The sequence below is a fragment of the Neltuma alba genome, unplaced genomic scaffold, assembly GCF_004799145.2.
Source record: "Neltuma alba isolate B1F8T4 unplaced genomic scaffold, ASM479914v2 tig00012631_pilon, whole genome shotgun sequence".
Taxonomy (NCBI): domain Eukaryota; kingdom Viridiplantae; phylum Streptophyta; class Magnoliopsida; order Fabales; family Fabaceae; genus Neltuma; species Neltuma alba.
The window spans coordinates 139,768-159,791 of NW_021637071.1; the positions used below are offsets into that span (position 1 = coordinate 139,768).

The 20,024-nt window shown below is 32.6% G+C and overlaps 1 protein-coding gene across 1 annotated transcript; it reads right to left on the bottom strand.

Annotated features, from left to right (window-relative positions):
- Positions 1-6,823: 6,823 nt before the first annotated feature.
- LOC114729420 (uncharacterized) lies at positions 6,824-12,001 on the bottom strand. The gene is made up of 7 exons (XM_028916427.1): positions 11,437-12,001; positions 11,122-11,271; positions 10,604-10,687; positions 10,100-10,234; positions 9,720-9,929; positions 8,452-8,870; positions 6,824-7,591 (listed from the first exon to the last, which is right to left on the bottom strand). The coding sequence occupies exons 1-7, from the start codon at positions 11,993-11,995 to the stop codon at positions 6,842-6,844; spliced, it is 2,307 nt and encodes a 768-aa protein (XP_028772260.1). The 5' UTR covers positions 11,996-12,001; the 3' UTR covers positions 6,824-6,841.
- Between the last annotated feature and the right edge of the window lie 8,023 nt (positions 12,002-20,024).

Here is a 20,024-nt window from a genome sequence, read left to right on the forward strand (position 1 = left end):
ATCGGGACAAGCCTAATAAAAGGGATTAGTCCTCACATATTATTTTTGATAAAAAAAATACTTGTGTCTAGTAAAAAAATTATTTGACACAAGTTCATGTTCAATGAATTACACAAGAATCCAAAAAAGAATGAATTGAAACAAAAATTTATTTTGTGGAGTGTAATTTTGTTGAAATTTATATGTACAAAGCAAGTAAGGTCGGTTCAATTAATGAAAATGATTCCAATCTTTTTTGAAGGGCATGGGTTTTTTTTTTGGTTGCCCATTCTATAAGGATGCAAGTTTGAATTCAATTCATGTTTCTAAAAGGGATAAGTTCATTGTTGAATGTGCTCTATCTAAGTCCTCATTCAATATGATGAGCACCGTCTACTGCCGTACGTAGCAATGAGATTAAATTTAGACCATTCACAATCTAAACTAAACAGTACAAATTTAAAATATTTTAAGAGGATTTGTGAGGATTATCCCAATATTTTATTTTTATTTTTTAGTTATAATTTTTTTAAAAAAAGGAAATTATAAAATTATCTTAATTTAAATTATATATTTGTTAAAATAGAAATATTGTTTAACGTATAAGTTAAATTTGGACCATCAAGTATGATTTGGATGATCAGGATTAAAGATGAGCACTACATACTTTTATTCTTAATAAATAAAGCACAGAATGTAGTCCCTTAGGGGTGTTATCAGATATTTAATTCTTAAAATATTCAAATATTAGATCATGATATTTATTTCATATTTGAGCAGTACATAATTGGTAGCAATATCCAAGTAAACAATTATATAACCGGGAAAAACCCAACAAAATAACCTTTCCTCAGAGACAAAAAATCAATAACAATTTAAAATAAACGTATAGTAACATTCATACATGCTCTGGAACTTATAATACTACATCCAGTCCTAATTAAAAGATCTTATTTGTAGACTTGAAACGGGGTCTTATAATTAGGATTGAAAGTAAGAATTAATAGATGGAAAAACTATTATGCAAGTCCTTATAATTTTTTCCCATTTTGAATCAAGTCCCAAAGTTATTTTTTATTTTATGGGATCCTTATGTTTCAACCGTTCTATCTATTAATCCTTCTGTTTACGAGAAGTTAAAATGAGATTAAGCACCATTAAAGATCCTAATATGGTGTACGAGTGGATCAGACTTGGCAACTCATTCTCTTTCACCACTATAGAAGACCTTACTATTGATTTCCAATTCTTCCCCCCAGGCCACCTGCAGAGGGCAAGTCCCAGTTCGACGCTTCTCAAAATTTTATGATCAAAATGAAGATTTGTTGAGCTTGAAATTTTCATCCCTAGATCCAGCATATTGGGGTGCGAGACTTAAATTTTTCGATTATATCATTTAGTCCATATATTCGTCATGCTTTGTAGAGCGGATCCCTCACAATGCAAGGTCCAGTATGTGTGATGTTCCGAGGAAGAATTTGAAGATGTCATCAACTTAAATTGGGAACTCAACATTGATTCAGGAGATGTTTAGGAGGGTCAGTGAGCAGTTCACTCTCATGAACTGGCACAAAGGCTTCTGTATTTTGACGGATACTCTATATGGAAGTTTAAAAACACAGCGAATGGATATTGATAGTGAGTGCTAAGGAGTATCATTGGTCACGAAGGTAGATATCCTTTCAAAAAGAGATGAAGAGAAAACAAACATCTTTAGAAAGCATAATAAATCATTGAGGCAAATAACTTTTTTTGGTTCGCCTCTATTTTCTACTAAGGAAAATTAAAGAAAGGTAAACAGAGGAGCTTTTATGCATAATAAACAAGGCCAAAAAAGAAAATGAAAGCTATGAAGGATGGTAAAGACCATCAGCTTATATATACATACACACACATATTCAATATTTTATATATAATTTTGGTCAAAGTATGTAAGAAGGAGACACATGTCTTTTTTTTTTGCCTGCAATATAATTCTTTTTTTTTTTTAACTAGCAATACATAGTTCTTAAAATTAGACATCGATCAAGTAACTTATGGATTTACTATATTCAGTAGGAATTGATATTGAATTATACTAGTTTTAAGAAAGTTATTTGCTTCAATAGAACCAATAATAATGCTAATTTTTTCATTTTTGGGATATATAATAATAGTAAAGTAATTTCTATCCCGAGATCATATATATAATTTCAAAGCCAAAATAACACATACCCCCTTAATTATAGTAATCCCAACCTAAAATTGTAATAACCGCATAGTATTAACCAGTGGCCTCCCTCCCACTTCGGAGCATTTATCTTATTTCTTGTTTTCGCCATTTCCTATATAAACAAACCTGTCTCCTTCATAATCTCAACCACAACCAAAATAAAATAATAATAACAATAAAGGAATATTTATTTCTTCTAAATTCGTTCTCTTTCGCTTCTAGAGAGAACTATGGCTCGGCAGGTTGTGGTCCTCGCTTTCCTCTTGCTCGCCGTCGTTCAGGCTTTTGCCGTCGTGGCCGCCGATTCCACTCCAGCTCCATCTTCCACTGGTGGTAACAACTCCGACGCCGACCTCGCTGAGCCTCCGACCGACGGAGCCATCGGAGTCCTAGAAGCTGCCGATTCCCCTGACAGCGTCGTCGCCGCTCCTATGGGCGGACCTGTGCCTCCCGGTGCCTTCGATTCCACTGCTTCAGGGTCCAGCGACGCATCTACACTCCGATTCTCCACCGTTGCCGGAGCCGCCACCCTCGCCGCAGGCATGATTTACTTCTAATTGAGCTTGGAGTACGATAAAACTTCGTGCATGTTGTTTCATGATAATTGGAGAGGAAAGCATGTTTGCGCGTTCACGGTGATCATGCAAAATTATTATAAAGAATTTTTTTTATTTCTTTCTCAAATTTTTTTTTACGGACATTATTATTGATTCATCCTCCTCATAAACTCTGTGGAGGTGAGCAATTCTTACATTTATTTTATTTAAGTTGATTAAAAAGTACACATTTTCACTAATATTAACAAAATCAATCAATTTCGCTTCCAATATCATTAAAGTTATAGGGTATGTTTAGACTCGCGTTGGGTAAAACTGACTTCTAGTTTAACTAACTTTTATAAAGTTAGAGTAAAATTCAGTTAGTGTAATGCGATTTATGTTTGGATAGGTGCTTATAAAAAGTCAATTGAAAAAGTTAAAAGTTGTTTAGATAATTAATAGAAAAGTTATTTTAGTTATAAAATGACTAAAAATGGTATGAATTTTATTGAATAGTAGTGTTTAAAATTTTATGTTTTTAATGTGATAATAGTTTAAAAAAATACATAAAATTATTATGATAAAATGTAAATAGTTTATTTGTGAAATTATAAAATAAAAATATTCATTAGGAGAAAATTTTGAAAACACATTGTAGATAATTAATTAAATATACATAATGAACAAACATGAATATAAATTAAAATTCATTTGGTATCTAATCAAAGTAAATAAAATCATATAACCAATTAAACCGTAAGCTTTGCACAATTTTTCCATAAGTCAGTTAGAAAAGAAGCCCCATCCAAACAATCTTCTGAGCCACAATAAGCCACAAACCTCAATTTCACGCTTCCCCATGTGCTTTTACCATCCTAACGGCAATCCAAACAAGGCCATAATAAATTTTACTATTCACAGGTTAAATTGAAAATCTCTCAAAGTTGGGAGGTATTTGGGTAGCACCAGAAGTACTTCTGAAAAGTACTTTTCCGCAAATCGAGATAAACTCCTCTACATATTTATTTCATATACCGTAAAAGCACTTTTAAAACTATGGTTTTAATTTCATCCAAACATCTCTTGGTATAATACAATGGGTCCAGGTTATTTTCTTTTTCTCATTCTTCTTTTTTTTTTTTCCCTCAGAATCTCATATCCACTTTTAGATTAAAAAAATGGATGATTCAAGTTTAGTACTTAATATTTGACATGCATCTGCATGGCTCATAATTGTAATATCGGACAAATAGGGAAAAAATTAATTTATAAAATATTAAATTTAAATTATCTATTGTGAAATTTTCAATATTAGTAGATGATGGAAAATCAATTATCTAACATCAAAAAAATCTTGGCTCAAATGATGATATTACCAATCGAATGTTGGCCAAACGAAAAGAAAACGTTAATCCGGGAAAAAAAAGGGGGGGTTTCCCCAGCGAAAATTGACATATTTGTGTGATCTGGGAATCAGATAAAACGACGGCGTTCAAAAGATTCATCTAAAAGAGGAAACTGTGTAATTGCATGGAAGGAAATATAAAGACAATTGAGGTGGCCAATGACCTCATAGTCTAGTGGTATGTAAACTCTCTTATAAATAAGAGGTGGCAAATTTATGCCCCGTTTGGTAGCATGGAATTGGGCCTGGAGAAGTGGAAGTGGAAGTGGAACTCTGCTTTTGACTCGTTTGGTGTCATGGAACTCAGTTCCTCATGGAACCCAGTTCCATCAAAAATGATGGAAGTGGGTTCCATCATCCCCCCCAAGGAATCGAGTTCCAGCTCCTCGGAACTGGGGGTCTTCCCATTTTATCCTTTGGCTCCATGGCAACCTTGATCCTCCCCCATCAACGGCGGCGACATTCCTCCACCATCAACGGCGGCGACGCTCCTCCACCTGCGCCGATCCTCACTACACCATCGATGGGATCGTCTGAGGAGAGAAGGGGGGCAAGAAGGGACGAAGGCAGGTGACCCATGAGAATAACCTCCCACACTCCAGACCACAGCTTTGTTCAACGGCGACCTTGACAACTTCCTTCACAGAGAAAACCAGGCGCATTGTCGACAACCAAAAGAGGGATGTTTGATGGCGGTGAGAAGATAAACGATTGAGAGCAAGAGGTGGTTATGGGCTTCGATGGAATTTTTTTTCTGTGATTTTCAACTTGCTTTTTCAAAAAATCCATCATCTTTGCTGGTCTGGTTTGTGTTTTTCAGTGATAGTAGCTCTTGGAATCATTAGCTTCAAGCCATGAATTTTATGGCCACCATTGATGGCGGCGAAGCTTTGTGGGCGGTGGGAAGAAGGAGTGTTCGGCTAATGGAGTGATGGGTTTACAGTTTTTTCCTTTTTTTTTAGTTTAGGGGTATTTTGGTCTTTTTCATTGAAAATATATAAATTAATGCAACAATTCCACCAACATACCAAACACACTTTAAAACCCACTTCCATTTCCAGTTCCAGTTCCACTTCCATTTCCAGTTCCACTTCCATTTCCATCAGAAACTCTTCCATTGTACCAAACGGGGCATTAATATTGCTTGTAACCTCCGACATATTGGCTCTGTTTGGGTCAACGTTTGCTGACCCAAAAGCAGCTTATATTATAATTTAAGCTGGGTTGATCATATAGGTTTGTTTGGAAGAGTTTAAAACCTATTGAACTTATTTATTTTTCAACCTACTAAACGCTCAATGAAAATAAACTCCACGCAGGAGCTTATTTGAGAAGAGCTTTTACCAAATGTGCGTGTCAGGTCCTTTCTTTTTCACCTGCAAGTCCTCCTTTCTTTTCCCAGACTCAAGTCCCACCCGCAAGTCCCACCAGCTTTCTTTTTTTTTTTATCATGTTTTATTTTATACTCAAAATATATTTTATGGTTTTTCTCAATTTTAATTCAGTCATTAAATTTCACTTCTTCATTATATTATCTCAATTCTTTTTTTTATGTTTCAATTTATATTTGAAATATTTTTTATGATTTCTTTAAAATTTTAAAATTTAATTCACTCATTAAATTTGATTTCTTCATATTAAATTATTTTAATTTCATTATATTATGTGAAATCAATTTTTTTTATGTTTCATTATTTATTAAAACCCATACCCATTTTGGTAATTTTTCAGCCAAACTTATTTTTACTTAACTGTAATCCAAACAAGCTTTTACCAATCTCACTTTTACAAACTAACTTTTCTAAATTCCAATCCAAACACAATTCAGCATATCTAATTTAACTTTTACTAACTTCACTTTTTCATAAGCTACTTTTCCTATAAGTTGCTTTTCCAATCGCTGATCCAAATGGGCACATTGTATAGAATGAGAAACATTCTGATTCTGATCCTGATATGTTATGGTTATGAAACCATAAAATTATATATATATATATTTATGATTTTTCAAATTATTCCAAGTTTGTGGTTATATTTTTGCTTGAAAAAATCGCAAAGAATACAATTGTATTGTTTTATAACAGCAAGATATCAGAATACGAATATATATCATTTTATATTAATTAACAATATTAAGCATCAGATCAAGGTCCAATTAATAAGCTATATACTACCTCCGATCTGTAATATTATAAAAATTAGTTAATTAATTTGAGTAGATTAAAAAAATTAATTAAGTTAGTCATTTATAATAAATAGGTATTGTCTTCTCTAAAATACTCTTACTAATCATATGTATTAGTTAAAACTATTATTTGATAACATATTTAACATATGTAATTACTGTAAGACTACCCTGACAAAAAATGGATAAATATATGACATAAAGTGGATTGAAATCTTATATTTAAGATCAAATTGAATGTCGAATTTAAGATTAAACTAAATGTCAAACTAATTTTTATATCAAAAAGAGGAAGTAATATATAAAATTGATCCAACAAGTACTATTTAGAATTGAGACAAATTAAAGTGAGACTGTAAATAGAGGGGATCCATATCCACACACACACACACATATATATATGAGGTTTTTCTTGATCATAAGATTCACAAATGCAAACCAGAACCACTAACACAAAGCAATCATTATTATAACATCACAAAATCTGTGAAGAAAAATAACAACATGAAAGATTTAATCAATCACAACTGGACAGATTTTTGGGATTGGGGAACGTCCTTAACAATGGCTTTCATAAGATTCAGGTAAAGAGGAAACTGTGCGATGGCATAGAATGAAATAGGAAGACAAGTGACGGCATAAAGAGGGAAGATTCCTTTCTTGAACTTGTCCTCAACCACGAAGAAATGTGAAGCACAGAAAGAAATGAACATGGAAGCAATGGACACGAACAATGAGCTTAACCCCAGAAGAAGCTTGAATGGCAGATTCCTTTTGAAATCTATGGGTTGTTTTCGAGACGTAAGTATGGAGAGGAACATGATGAGCGAAGTGACGGAAAATCCGAGTCCTATGAGTCCGCTGATGGCGAAAAGTTGAAACGCGGGATGTTCTTCTAATGTTGGTTTGCCTTTGGCGTCGACACTTCCAGGGATGGACTTCGACGTCGCAAACGAAACTCCGGCCACCAGTGCCGCCACCACCGAGCAAGATTGAGATGTGTCCTTAAGCCATGCGGTGCCCTTTTCCAGCAGATCTTTGTGGTCTCTGGTGAATATTTGTTCCGGGGTTTTACCCTGGGTGGACTTCGACGTCGCAGAAACTCCGGCCACCAGCGCCGCCTCCACCGTGCAAGATTGAGACGTGTCCTTAAGCCATGTGTTGCCCTTTTCCACCAGATCTTTGAGGTCTATAGCGAATATTTGTTCCGTGCTTTTGCCCTTTCTGTTCTTAAGGAAGAGATAGTGGGAGGGCACAAATGATTTCACAAACTGCAATTTAATAGTTTAAGTGAATAAGTTAAAACTGTTTTATTTGCATGCACACACATATATATTAAGCAATAACTTTATTTGAAAAAAATGAAATTAATTTAAAGATATTCAACAAAATTTCTTTGTTTGTGTAAAGGATGTGAATTTGTCTCAAAAAAAGAGCCAAGGGAGTATTACTCTATGAGACAGCATAGTGTATTTTTGTGCATGGTATCTCCCTCTCATTCGTCTTATTATTAAACTTATTAAATACGTACTCTAATGACATTGAAAAAATGAAATAAAACTAGTTAAATTAAATGTTAATATACTTTCCAAATCACCCGTTAATTGGACCCTGTCTAGTCTTAAATATAAAAATTTGCTTTGATTTTAAATATAATAAGATAGTTTAATTTACTCTGTTTCCTAAATTTATAATTTTTTCCTAATCATTCCCTGCTAATTGTATACTTGAAAAAGGAGTTTTCATTAATGGGATAATTATCAAAAGAAATATTATAGAGAAACCAATATAATTTTTTTATAAAATAATTAATTTAACTAATTTTTCAATCAATTATCCAGCGTGCCTATTTAATACTTGAGGGAGCATCCCTTATTGACAAAAAAATATGGAAAAGTCATAATAAAAAGATGAAGACACATTTCTAACAAAGATTGATCTAGTTTATAAGGAGTTGGCTCATAATTCACAATCTTATGAGTTTAATTTAGATTTTTAAACTTAAAGGCATGTGTGAATTTTTGGGAAATAAAATAAAATAAAAGACAAGAACATTGAATTTTATAAATGGTCATTTATTTTTTTAATATGTGAGAATTAGTTAAAAGTGCAGAGCGGGTATTATCGTTACCTCGTACCACGTGATTTCACATTGCATCTGCATGGCATAACCATAAGCTTGCCAACCATGAGACAAGGATTCATCGTACTTTGCTGCTATGTGCAGTATAGTGTTGTTTTCATCGTCCACCGCATGAACCAGGTCGTGCCACAGGTTAGGCTTCCCTGATACATTTTTCAAGTGTTGTCGAAGTGCCACAAATATCTCTGCCTGTTGATTCTCCACAGCCACCATCAATATATTCTTGTTCGTTCGTCCTACAGTATCTTCAGGGATGATTCCTGGGAATCTTCGCAGAATCTTATCCACTACCTCGATCACGCCTGTCTCTGCTGCTGCCAACAGGGCTTTATTTGTAATGTCCTCAACCTTGTCTCTGCGATCACCGCCGCCGTTGCCGCCACCGCCGCCACGACTACGACCACGACCTGCCCAATATTAATTAATTAATTTAATTCCAGGAATATATTGCATATTCAATTCAATCATGATTTTGAAATCAATCAAGCCATTCTTTTTATTAACTTACTAGACATAATTAAATAATATTTTGCCAGAACGGTTGAGATTTAAAATTTTTAATGATAAATTTAAGTGTCAGTTAAAATCATGCACCTATTAAAATAAACTATTTAAAAAAAAATTGAATCCGATCATTTAAAATCAACTTGGATAGTTCATAATTAAAATGATCACTCATCTTTTAATGAGTATGGAATGTCTTTATTTTATTTAGTAGATTATGTTCAATAAAAGATGAATAGAAAAAAAAAAATGTGTAGGATATATATACACATATACCACAAGAGGTATACTAAAAAATTAAGAAATTAGCAGATATTAAAAAAACAGCAAATTAGTAATGAAATTTTTAATGAACACTCATCTTTTAATGAATATGGAATGTGTTCTCAATAAGGAATCAAAATGTCTTTATTTTATTTAGCAGATTATGTTCCATAAAAAATGAATAGAAAATAAAATAAAAGGCCTCGAATATATATACACAAATATATCACAGGAGGTATATTAAAAAATTAAGAAATTAGCAGATATTAAAAAACAGCAAATTAGTAATGAAATTTTTAATTTTTGTTATACAAAAAGCCCTCCCCTAATTGATTAGTAACGAAATTTCGTCCCTGATTAAATTCACTAGTAACAAAAATTTCATCACCAAACTAAATTTAGTTGTTAATTTACTTTTTCTCCTTGGCAATGAGGCACACCAACCCCAGGCATGATACGAGTTTGGTAAGAAGGGGAAAATGAATTACCACGAAACGCAGCAAGCATCTCAAATGGATTATGATCTGAACCCGATTCGAGGTCAGTTGCATGTTTCAGATCATAATCTGAACCCGATTCAGGGTCAATTGCATGTTTCATGATCTCTTCATTACAGTAATTTTCCAAAAGTTGATCCAATAATTGAAGACTCCATGTATACTTCTCTTTCACCCGCTTTATCTTGGTGAATATGTTCCCTGTGGCATGCATTAATTTTATATTCACAGGAAATTAAACAAGTACATATACGCTGATATGGAAACTTAATTACTTGGACGAACCATATACATATATAAATAAAATAGATTATCAAGAAATTAATTTATTTGGGTAAAATAAGGTTTGAATGTATATATCTTAGTCATACCTAATCCCATCATGCCCAAGAAATTTAGGTAGACAAAGGCTAGAATCTCATAACAGGTGGCCCAATTGTATGGAAAGCTTTGATTCGCAGCTGAGTTTTTTGGGTTCATCACTGGTTCCGCTTCGTCCTTTTTGTCTGCTAAAGCAGATAGAGATTCATGATTATTAGATGACAACCAACTAAATTGTACAAAATCTTTTTTTTTTTAAGGTTAAACTAGTTATATAACTCACGTACGGTTTTTAAAATTCAAATTTTTATATAACTTATATGTACTTAATCAATTTTGCATAAATTACGATCGCGACACTGATGGATAAATTAGATATGTAAATGAAGAGGATCTAAATCATGAATAATTGGAAAACATACACACGTAAAAATATAAAATATATGATTTGATTTGTGTAAGAGAATACTGTCCTTAACAATTATTTCATCGTACAACTGAGTAAAAGAGAGGGAAGGGCAGTTCGGTGCCCTTTTACCATGCATGCAACATACCATGCCTTTTGTTGGAGCTTTTACGATCTGGATTTGTTTTAGAAGTAGGATTAGGATCACACTTCAGTGGGTCAACTTGTATACCTAGCAAGCCGCCAAAAAAGGAAAAATTAATTATCCAATTCATTATCAATAATTCATACCACCCACACAACAAGTTAATTAATTAATACTAAGCCAGAATATATATACACAAAATTAAGTAAAGAGAGAGAGAAGAATAATATTTAGGTTAAGTTTCTTATATTTATTATATCAAAATTTTCAGGAAGAATTACAATAAAGTCTCAAGGAAGAAGTATAATTACTAAAAAATCTCAATAACAACCTAAGCAGTATATAATAACAAGTTCCAAAGTATGAAATGACAGTTTCTAGAACTTGTTTTGTAATTTTTTTCTTTAGGATCTCATTGTGATTCTCCCCATTTTTAACGTGTGATTGAATCCGAGCGACTAATATTGATATATATAAATATATATATTTGTATATATAATTACACACACCCACATACTTACAGAAGTATATGATATGTTTCCACCAGGAAAGGTTGTAGCTACTTCTAAACAGGGAAGGTGTTCTGGCCAGCAGCTCAAGAGGACTCACTCCCTTCGTATTGAATTCGTGCGAAAGCCCTGGGCACTTTTTGATGATGTAGAATGCCAAATCTATATAAAATAATCAACACATATATATAGTCACAGCAGCCACTAAATATAACTGATAAATATAAAATAGCATTAATGGCCTCAAGGCTTATTTGGAGGTCGCAAGTTCAATCTCACTATTTTTTGGGGGGGGGGGGAGAGACGTGAAAGGATAGTGATGCTCACCTGCGTGCCCTCTCCTAATGGCCGAGTGAAGCACAGTATCTCTATCAGCGTCAGCGTCAGCATCAGTGTCTCTATGAGCATCTCTATCAGTATCTCTATTAATAACCAAGTATCGATATAAGTCCGAGTAGCCTTCTCCTTTTTTACGTGCAGCATCAAAGAGGCAGATGAAGGCTAGTTTACGGTTATGGACAACCGCGACAAAGATCGGGTTCTCATACCACTTGTTGGGAATACCTAGCAGATCCTCACGCATGTTGTCTCCTGCACGGAGGATCAGCTCGCACATTTGCACGGACCCTCTCGCGGCCGCGCAATGCAGAGGGGTTTCCTTCTTGTTATTTCGTGCTATCAGAGCCTGGTTTGTTCTCTTACTCTCGATTATACCGATCAACTTCTCCACGACGTCGTCTCTGTTATCGTTGATGGCCACATGCAAGGCGGTGTCCTTTGAGTTCGTCATCCCTTGGCTCAGGAGCCTCGGATTACTCTTACATAATTCAACTGCATTGTGCCAATCACGCCGCGATATGAACCGTGATAGGTCCCTGGTCTCCATGAGAAGAACTTCGATTCCTCCTTCATCACTGCTACTCTCTTGATGACCACGTGGAGCTGGAAAATCCATTTGGTCAATAATAAGAACTTATCAATCAAGTGATCAAGACCCACACACGAACACAATTAGATTACTTATTTATTTAGCTTCAGATCTGAAAATATATATAGGTGGGGGTTTGGGGATAGCGTTAATCTGAATAAAGGTTAAAAATTAAAGTGTTTAAGAGACAAGAATAATTAAAAGCAGAAAGCATTATATTTGTACCTCACACAAGTGGCGTGCCCGTAGAGGCAAAGCTGATATCCCCGTCCTCACAGTATAATTCACTTTAACCATTTCATCAAAACCAAAGAATAATGGTTAACTTATTAAATCAGTCTCAAATTTATTTTTTTCCTTCAGATTTATTCATATTAAATGAGGCTGTGAAGGAAGGAAAAAAAAAGTAGTATTTAAGTATTGATTATGGAGGCAAAATTGACAAATAAAAATGAATTATTCTCTAAGTGGTTTACTCCTTCTAGTCTTTTCTACAGGGTATTTTGAACTAGGCGGTGTTTGAAAATCCCCAAAAACACTTAAAAAAATATTTTTGCATAAACCGAAATAAAATATTTCTCGCATGCTTACTTCATAAATTGTAAAATTATTTTTAAAATAATGATTTAATTTCCACCCAAACACTCTCTAACTCTCATATACAAAGAAATAATAACAGTTAAAGTATTAAACTTGTCCTAAATTAAAACTGTTCAAGTTTATTTCCAACTTAAATGATGTACTAGATAGAGAAATACGGAGGCTGATGACCATATTAACACTAAACGTAATTAATAACAAGAGTATGTGTTTTTTCCTTACCAAAAAGAAGAGTAGGTTTGAAAAATAGTAATTATTGAGTTGATTGATGACTTATATCTAGGATCAAATATTGTTCTTAAAATCCTATAAATTATAATAAGGAGTATATTGTAGACCAATAAATTTTTATAAAAATTACTTATATTATGGGCAATGGAGAGCATATGCTAAAATTTTATGAGAAACCGAAGAGAAACAAGAAGATAGAATTAATGCATATATTGATGCATGATCCCTCCGGTATATAATGTGTCTTATACAGAAGACTTTATTTTTGGGTCCAAATATAAGGTGTCATGTAAAAATAATCTATTACTTTTTTTCTCCTCATAATTTTAATGTTCTTTTCATCGTTAAGAGTGTTTGAGTGGAAACCAAAATATGGTTTTAAAAATAATTTTATAATATATGAGAGAAGTTTTATCTCAACTTGTATGAAAATGTTTTTAAAAAGCACTTTCGGAGAAACTGAACACCTCCTAAAATGAGATATTCATTTAATTAATTTAGGTGGGTTAAGAAAATTTGACAAATTATTTAATTATAAATTTATAATAAATGTGGGTATATCTCACTCCCTAAAATATAATTCTGCACCATCGGATTATAAATCAATTTATAAATTAATTAAAATAGTTAAAAAATAATAAATATGAGAAATAAAATAAATTCAGATGTTATATTTAAAACCAAAATTAATTCTAAATTAGCACCTATGTTTAGGATTGGACTGATAATAATCTCATAAATTGTTAAAAATGTTTTTAATATTATTTCCTACGTGTTGGAAAAGATTCATTCTAGAGTCACAGTTAATGAAATGTGCGTGCAGACATGACACTATTTTTACGTGTTCTTTACTTCTTTTTATTCTTTTTCTGCTCTTTATAAATATTTAGTTAGTTAGGTACTACTTAAGCATCTTGCTTTCCCATCAATCTGGCAAAATTACAGAAATAAACAATTAAAACTAACCCATTTTCCCCGCCAAATTTAATTAGTGTAATTGAGACAACCTTTGGGGGAAAGAATATGTGGTTCAACTAAAAGTTGAAGTGCAAAAGAAGCAACGTCTATATGAGCCAGTTATATTTATCCCCCATCTATTTACGTGGTATGTAATCAAGACTGAAAAACTACTTTAAAAAAATTCTACTGCCATTCCAATTAAGTACCAAAGTGTATGGTCATAACATGAGATACAACGAAATTGATGTGCCTCAAAGTTTTTTTTTTTTCTGGATCTTATAACTAAATATCCAAGCAGCCGACTAATCCAATTCAGAAATTGTGGTTTCCCCTCTATACAAAAATATTTCATCTGGGACTCGAACTCGAAACCCAAAGAAATATAAGGGAACCGACAATGCTAGACCAACTCTTTGTCAGTGGGTTAATATATGTTCTTGCTTTTAAACTTTTTTGAGAAGAGTATTGGCTATCATAGACCATTTACCAGAGCAATGTCATTTTTAGATGTCGAAATCGTTGTAATGTTGTTTCTTGATTGACTTCGACTTAGCTTCATAATATTGATTTTAGTTCAAAGAGAGTTTTTGTTCCTAAATTATTTCCCAGAAAGATTAACTACTAGCACCCTAAAACACAATAATATTTAGCAATTGATGCCCCCTGCTCTTTTTATTTTATCAAAACACATGGTATTGCATTTAAAGTGTCACATGTTTTATTATTCATTAGTGAAAAAAAAAAAAGCTATCACTTTGGATCAATGATCAATTATTCAATTAGGAAGTGACAACGATTTTATGTGAGAAAATATAGAAATAATGCGTAAAAATTAAAATACATCTCTCTCTGCCTTGTGGGAAAGTGGCGATAGTTTTCAATTATTTTTGAACTTCAAATGTACAAGGGCGTTCTCATGGAATTTACACGTAAGAAATTTATCAAAAAAATTATTTATTTAAGAAGGCGGTGAGAAAGCAAATCTATACCCACAATATTTACTTTTCAAAAAAGGACTTGATAAAAAATATAAACCACTCAACGAGTAATTAATACTTATTTATTAATTTTGTCTTTACAATTAATATACTTAAACATATGAGTAACTCCTTATATTTTTCCTTTCTTTCACAAACTTCATTTAATATGGGTAAAGTTGAAAGCATATTTTGATATGAAATACATTTAATATGGGTAGTATTGCGGATGATAGGGGGTATATAAATATACACAGAGCTTTCTTCAGACCTAATTTTTATATATAAGCATATATATTTTGATATAGACTTAATTTATAAAATTGGTCGCAACGCAAGTGCCTTCACGAAAGAACTTTTTCCCACAGATTTGAACAGAATGATTTTTTTTTGGGGTGATGTCTTCTTTTTTTTTGTTGCAGCCCAAATGAATTTGTATTGAATCAGACCAGCTTTACACGTATTGCTGTAATTTTTGAAAATAAGGCCTTATCATGCTAGAGTTAGTTGATTCAATTGAATAAATTAACGAAATTAAATAAATTCTAACAACAATTTAACATGATCCATTTAAAAATATGCATATATATCATTAAATTATATATATCAATTTGTAAAATTGATAAATTAGTTTGGAACAAAATTAATAAATATGAGACATAAAATTAATTAAGGTCTTAAATTTAAAGTTAAAATCAACCCTCTAATATATAATTAACTTTTATATTTAGAGCTTAATGAGTCAGACGCCCTCTTTATACACGTCTCTAATTATTAAGTACTACATCCAATCTTGAATATGACCACTATATCATTAATTTGGAGATATTAAAGAAATTATAATTATGTTAGTTGTTTGTAACAGTCATGTATTGACTTTTCTAGGCTGCCATCTTTAGTTACCTGTATTAAAACTACTGTTTGGTGAAAACTTTTTATAGTCAGTATAAGATATTTTGGGATAAAAAATAAATTTAGGAGACAAAGTAGATTGAGATTTTACATATAATCAAATCAAAGCGCCAACTAGCTTTTATATTAAAAAGCATAGCTATGCATGAATCAGCATTATATCTATGCTAACATTATGATGTACGTTTTTCATATAATCAATGAATATTAATGGATTCATTATATGTGAATGCTCTCATTCTTAATAACTTGACGGTTTGTGAAGAGGAGGACATAAGAGGAGTAATTCATTAAACATCATTATTTGAAACAGACTATGAGAGAAAATCCACAAAATAATATTTACAACATTGGTAATTTTTCCCTAGAAATACATTGTATCATATGATATTGTATTATTTTAACATGCCAATGTGAAATTTTAATTTGTTTTCAGTAACAGTTCCGAATGGTTGCGTATTTGCAAGACGAAGAAATTGTTTGAGGATATATGAAAATAAATTAAAACTCAAATTAGCTAGGTTTTGGAATTTGGATTGCGGAAGCAATATAATACTACAAACTAGATGTTACATTTAAAATTAGAGTTAATAATAATTAAGAGATATTCTAAAAAGGATAATCTAGAGATTAATTGGAAGCCCGGATTTAATTAAAAGAAGGAATATGGAATCATTTTTCAAGTAAAATTCTCCTCGCCGAAGAAAACTTTTAATGTGGCGATGAATATTCATTTCTTCATATATGCAGCCATGCATCTAGATTTATATACAGATATATAAATTCATCTAATCTAGCATTTACCAGCTCTGCGTCAAAATATCAATCATTTTGGAGTTTTATTTTTTGAGAAAAATATTTGTCACTTTAAAATCAGTTTTATTGTGTCTAATATAAGAATTAGATAACTAATTTTAGTGGATTAAAAAAATTAATAAGTTAATTATTTGTAATAAATATTTAGGAGCAAAAGTAGTATTATATAACTAGTCAAACTATCTTAAATAGTAGATATTTTGAAATGGAAATAAAAAATATGGATACGAAAATTAAGACGCTAATCTAGTCATCGAGTCGAATTTAGTGCTTTTGATTATATTGTTGATATTAGTGTATTTTGTTACCTAAATTTAAGGACTTCCTTTATTAAGTAATTTTTTTCACACTATTTAGTTCTATATATGAGTGATTGGTGTTGTTATTAATTACAAGAAATATCTATCAATTTTTTTTCACAACTTAAAATACTTTGTAGAAAGACCCCTCATCTGTGGGTCTAGTGGGCGAAGGGGTTAGACTTTCTCACTAAAGGGAGATGATTCGATTCTGAGAAGTATCACTTTGTTGTGGCTCCGGTCGCGGTACTGAGGGAGGCATTACCACAGCATAATGAAGTTGAGAGATTCTTATCTATTGGGCCAGAACAAAAAAAAAAAAAAGACCTTGTTTGTCATGCTCCCGTGCTTGTAGGGACAAGTCCTAGTGGATCAAGCGTTAGGTGCTCTACCCTTGGATCGTGGGTGAGCCTAACCCCTTTTTTTAAAATTTTTTGTATAAAAAAAAAAAAAGAAAGGCTCAAACTCACAACGTAACTCTTTAAAAGAAGACTTGAAACTAAAAGAGATGCTGGGCCAACTGTTACTAATAATTTTTGAGTAGCCAATTTATTGTATGAATATGTAATGTATAATTTTATCTTAATTTATTATTTGTAAACTATTAGTATTTCTTAAAAAAGTAGTGTTTATATTAAATGAGAATGAAATTAAAAGCTACTGTATTTTAGTAATCTAAAGTCGATGACATTGAAAATTTTCTTGATTTAAGTAAAAATTAAGTGCCATCAGGTTGATGAATTTATTTTAAATCTGTTCAAATTAATTTTTTTTAACTTTATTTATAATAAATGAGGTTATGAAAAGAGACACAAATGTAATGAATCACATTTAAGAATTGATAATAACTGTGGGGATAAATTTACAAAAGAATAGTAATTAGTGACTTATATAATGAAAATGAGACTTTTTTTTTTTTTGGGAGTGAGAAATGAGATTTTATTCAAAGTAAAATAAAGAGATAAATGCAAGAACTAGGAACTTCAGGGAAATAGTAACAATTTTCAGCCACCTTCGAATCGGTTTCACTGTTATTCTTATCTATTTAACTAATTTAATTATATTAAAAAAATTAGATAAATTAATTATAAAATTATAATTATTTTTTTAATATTCTCTCTTTCTTCTATTTAATTATCTTTCTTTTATTTGATTATAATTAGGAAAGTTTCATAAAAAAAATTTAAAAAATTGATAAATATGATCCTTTATTTTATTAAGCTTGCTGCTGAATTTGAGCCTCTTTTCTCCCTTCTGGGTCATCGTCTCCGTTACCAACCATAGCTGGGGTCTGAGGTTTCATTTGGGAAGAGATCGGCGATTGAGCTTTCTCCTTCGTTCAGGAAGGGGGTTTTGCTGTTATTTACTTGCGGTATGTATGCCCATTCTTGTAGGCTTGCCATGATCTCGCTCTTCTGATCTGTGTTGTTATCTGCTGCTTGAATTTCCCAGTCCTGTTGTGAGTGATGGGTTCACATTATTTGTTTGTTGATGGAGTATATGAGAAGAAGTGGGGTTGAACGGTGGTGAGGTTGAGATTGAGTTTTTCGGCCGTGGTTCTTCCATGGGTGGGCGTATTTGGGGATGAAATTTATCCTTTATGCTCATTACTATGGTTTCGTTTTTATTTTGTGATTCTTTTCTCGGTAAAGTTTATGTCCTCCTTCAATTTGTAAGTATTTCGCCTGTGTTTTGCAGTTTTTACTACCTGGGATTTAGCTTGCCAACATGTCGACGAGGAAGCGCAAGACGATCGACCTCGAACAAGGATGGGATTTTATGCAGAAGGGCATCACGAAGCTGAAGAATATTCTTGAAGGGTTGCCCGAGGTTCCGAGGGCTATATGATGTTATATGCGTATCCGTCCCTAAGCAGTTTCATTTTTCACATGTTTAGTCTATAAAATTTTTATTTGTTTGATCACTTTGGCCTGAGTTGATTGCATATTTTCGTTAGGCACTGCATTTCCTTGAATCGTGTTGCAGGACTATCTACAATATGTGCGTTGGCTTGGAGGGCGCCATATTACGGATCTCAGTCAGTAAGCTTTTGCTAGCCTTGGGTTGCGCCAATGACAGACAAAAGTAACTATTTGGCTGACGGCAATGTCAAGCTTTCTTGAAATGTGCTTGAAAGGGGTAGGAATGCTGATATTTATGGTTAGATAGGGCAGAAGGCTGCACATGTGCCATTTGTATCTACATGCATTAAGACGCTTATTGACGGACCTCTTGGTTTGAGAAATAAAAATAAGGGAATTGAACCTTTTCTTTTGACTCGTTTTCGAATTTGATAGATGTTGATTGATCGTGTGTACCTACTATAATCAGAATTTGAATGTCATTCTTTTTTTCCAATTGCATGCATGATGTGATGGCACATGTTGGTTGTAGAACTTGCTATAGCTGCGCTGAATGAAATTGAAAGTTGCTAACCTACTGCTGTGTCATTGAATTAATAAGCCAAGACATTACTCATTACCCGACTATTGTCTATGCACTAACCAGCAAACCTTGTTTCTGGTTGGGATGAGCTGCCATCGAGTAGACCGTGGAAGATAGTTCTCATCGTCGAGTTTGTACGGTGTAGTGAGATTGATTGTGTCGTTGGATACTATTGGACCAGCCATGAATGAAGACTGGTTGGCACTTGAATTAACGTTGGCTTGGAGTGCGCCATATTTTCCAAATTGAACAGAAGCGATAGCCATTAAGTTTCAAGGCTAAATATCACAAGTTTAGTGAATTGATCACGCGTGATAATAATGCGGCTTGAAGGGAAAAAATGGACAGAGATCGCACTATGTGCGAATGAAGGCAAGCAAAAAGCACACTATACTGTGCGACATAGATGGCCCAGAAAAATTTATGTAAGACATGAATTGGATTGAGATCTTATATTTAAGATCAAATTGAATGTCAAATTTAAGATTAAACTAAATGTCAAACTAAATTTTATATTAAGAAGAGGAGGTAATATATAAGATTGATCCAACAAGTACTATTCAGAATTGAGACAAATTAAAGTGAGACTGTAAATAGAGGGGATCCATATCCATATATATATATATATATGAGGTTTTTCCTGATCATAAGATTCACAAATACAAACAAGAACCAATAACACAAAGCAATCATTATTATAACATCACAATCTGTGAAGAAAAATAACAACATGAAAGATTTAATCAA

Excerpts from the sequence above, each read along its gene's own strand:
- LOC114729420 (XM_028916427.1), bottom strand. The coding sequence starts at position 11,995 with ATGGAGACCAGGGACCTATCACGGTTCATATCGCGGCGTGATTGGCAC. Across the intron at positions 11,272-11,436 it reads CATTAGGAGAGGGCACGCAG|ATTTGGCATTCTACATCATC; the intron begins GTGAGCATCACT and ends TATTTTATATAG. Across the intron at positions 10,688-11,121 it reads GAAACATATCATATACTTCT|GTATACAAGTTGACCCACTG; the intron begins GTAAGTATGTGG and ends GCGGCTTGCTAG.